Raw genomic sequence first — 1,056 nt, 5'->3', positions numbered from 1 at the left:
ATATTCTTTCTGCTGGAACTGATATTCCTTCCAGTCCACTGGAATTAAAAATGTTTCTTCCACTGGAATTATCAATATTAGTTTGGCTGGAATTACTGGTGCTCCTTCCACGGAATTACTGATATTTCTTCTGCTGGAAGGAATTATCAATATTCCTTCCATTGGGATTAARGTTATTCTTTCCACTGGAATKATCGATATTCCTTGCATTGGAATATTCCCACAACCATTCCCGCCAGTATTTCCCTAAACCCTGGTGCAGGGATTGATTTATCCAGGGGAGGGAACACCCACACAATCCCCGGTTTAGGGGTTTGTGCTCCTTGTCCGGAACTCCAGCCAGGGGACACAGGGGCTCAGCAGGAAGCATTTGAGATGGGGGAGAAAACAGGAATTTCCACCAACTGGAGGAAAAAMCAGATTTTCCCAACTAAAGGAAAACCTGGAGAGCCTCACAATCCACGAGCAGGATATCACRGACCAGACAGGACTGATGAGGGAATCACAGAATGCTCTAGAAGAACCCCAAACCCTATCCCCATTCCAGCAGGGACACCCCGGGATGCTCCAACCCCGACCCGATGGACGCGGCGCGGGGAAGGGAAGCGGAGAGGAGCAGAGCAGAGTGGAACTCACCTTGGGAGATGGTGGTGCTGGGGTAGGAGGAGTCGGGCAGCTGGTACGGGGGCAGGGCTGGCATTCCGGCCGGCGGGAACCCTCCCGGCAGCAGGTGGTTGAAGGCGGCCAGCTGGTTGGCTCCTGCCTGCTTGCGCCAGCGCGCCCGCCGGTTGCTGAACCAMACCTGGGGAGAGAAAACGGSYRYGGGTCACTCCTGAGCTGCTGTGACACMCGAAATCTGCCTCTGYCCCACCCAAACRTCCYRAAGAAYTGGGGAAAAATGGGKGAAAGTCACTGCCRGACTGGGATTTGGKTGTTCACCACCATTCCTTGATTTCCATTCCGTGGCTGAACCACACCTGGGGAGAGAAAACGGCCMYGGGTCACACCTGAGTTGCTGCTACACCTGAGCTGCTGTGACACCCAGATTTGACCCTG

General features: G+C 53.6%; 1 protein-coding gene across 1 annotated transcript in view; it reads right to left on the bottom strand.

Annotated features, from left to right (window-relative positions):
* Nucleotides 1–636: 636 nt before the first annotated feature.
* Nucleotides 637–1,056, bottom strand: part of LOC130587034 (paired box protein Pax-7-like) — a gene marked incomplete at both ends in the record, with an annotated part of 19,506 nt that continues 19,086 nt past the window's right edge. The window contains one exon of the mRNA XM_057387991.1: nucleotides 637–802. Coding sequence (XP_057243974.1) covers nucleotides 637–802 — 166 coding nt within the window. The remainder of the gene's footprint in view (nucleotides 803–1,056) is intronic.

This window comes from Malurus melanocephalus, unplaced genomic scaffold, assembly GCF_030028575.1.
Source record: "Malurus melanocephalus ecotype Western Australia unplaced genomic scaffold, MMel_1.1 scaffold_1474, whole genome shotgun sequence".
In the NCBI taxonomy this organism is placed as follows: Eukaryota; Metazoa; Chordata; class Aves; order Passeriformes; family Maluridae; genus Malurus; species Malurus melanocephalus.
This window is presented reverse-complemented; position numbering and strand designations above follow the sequence as displayed.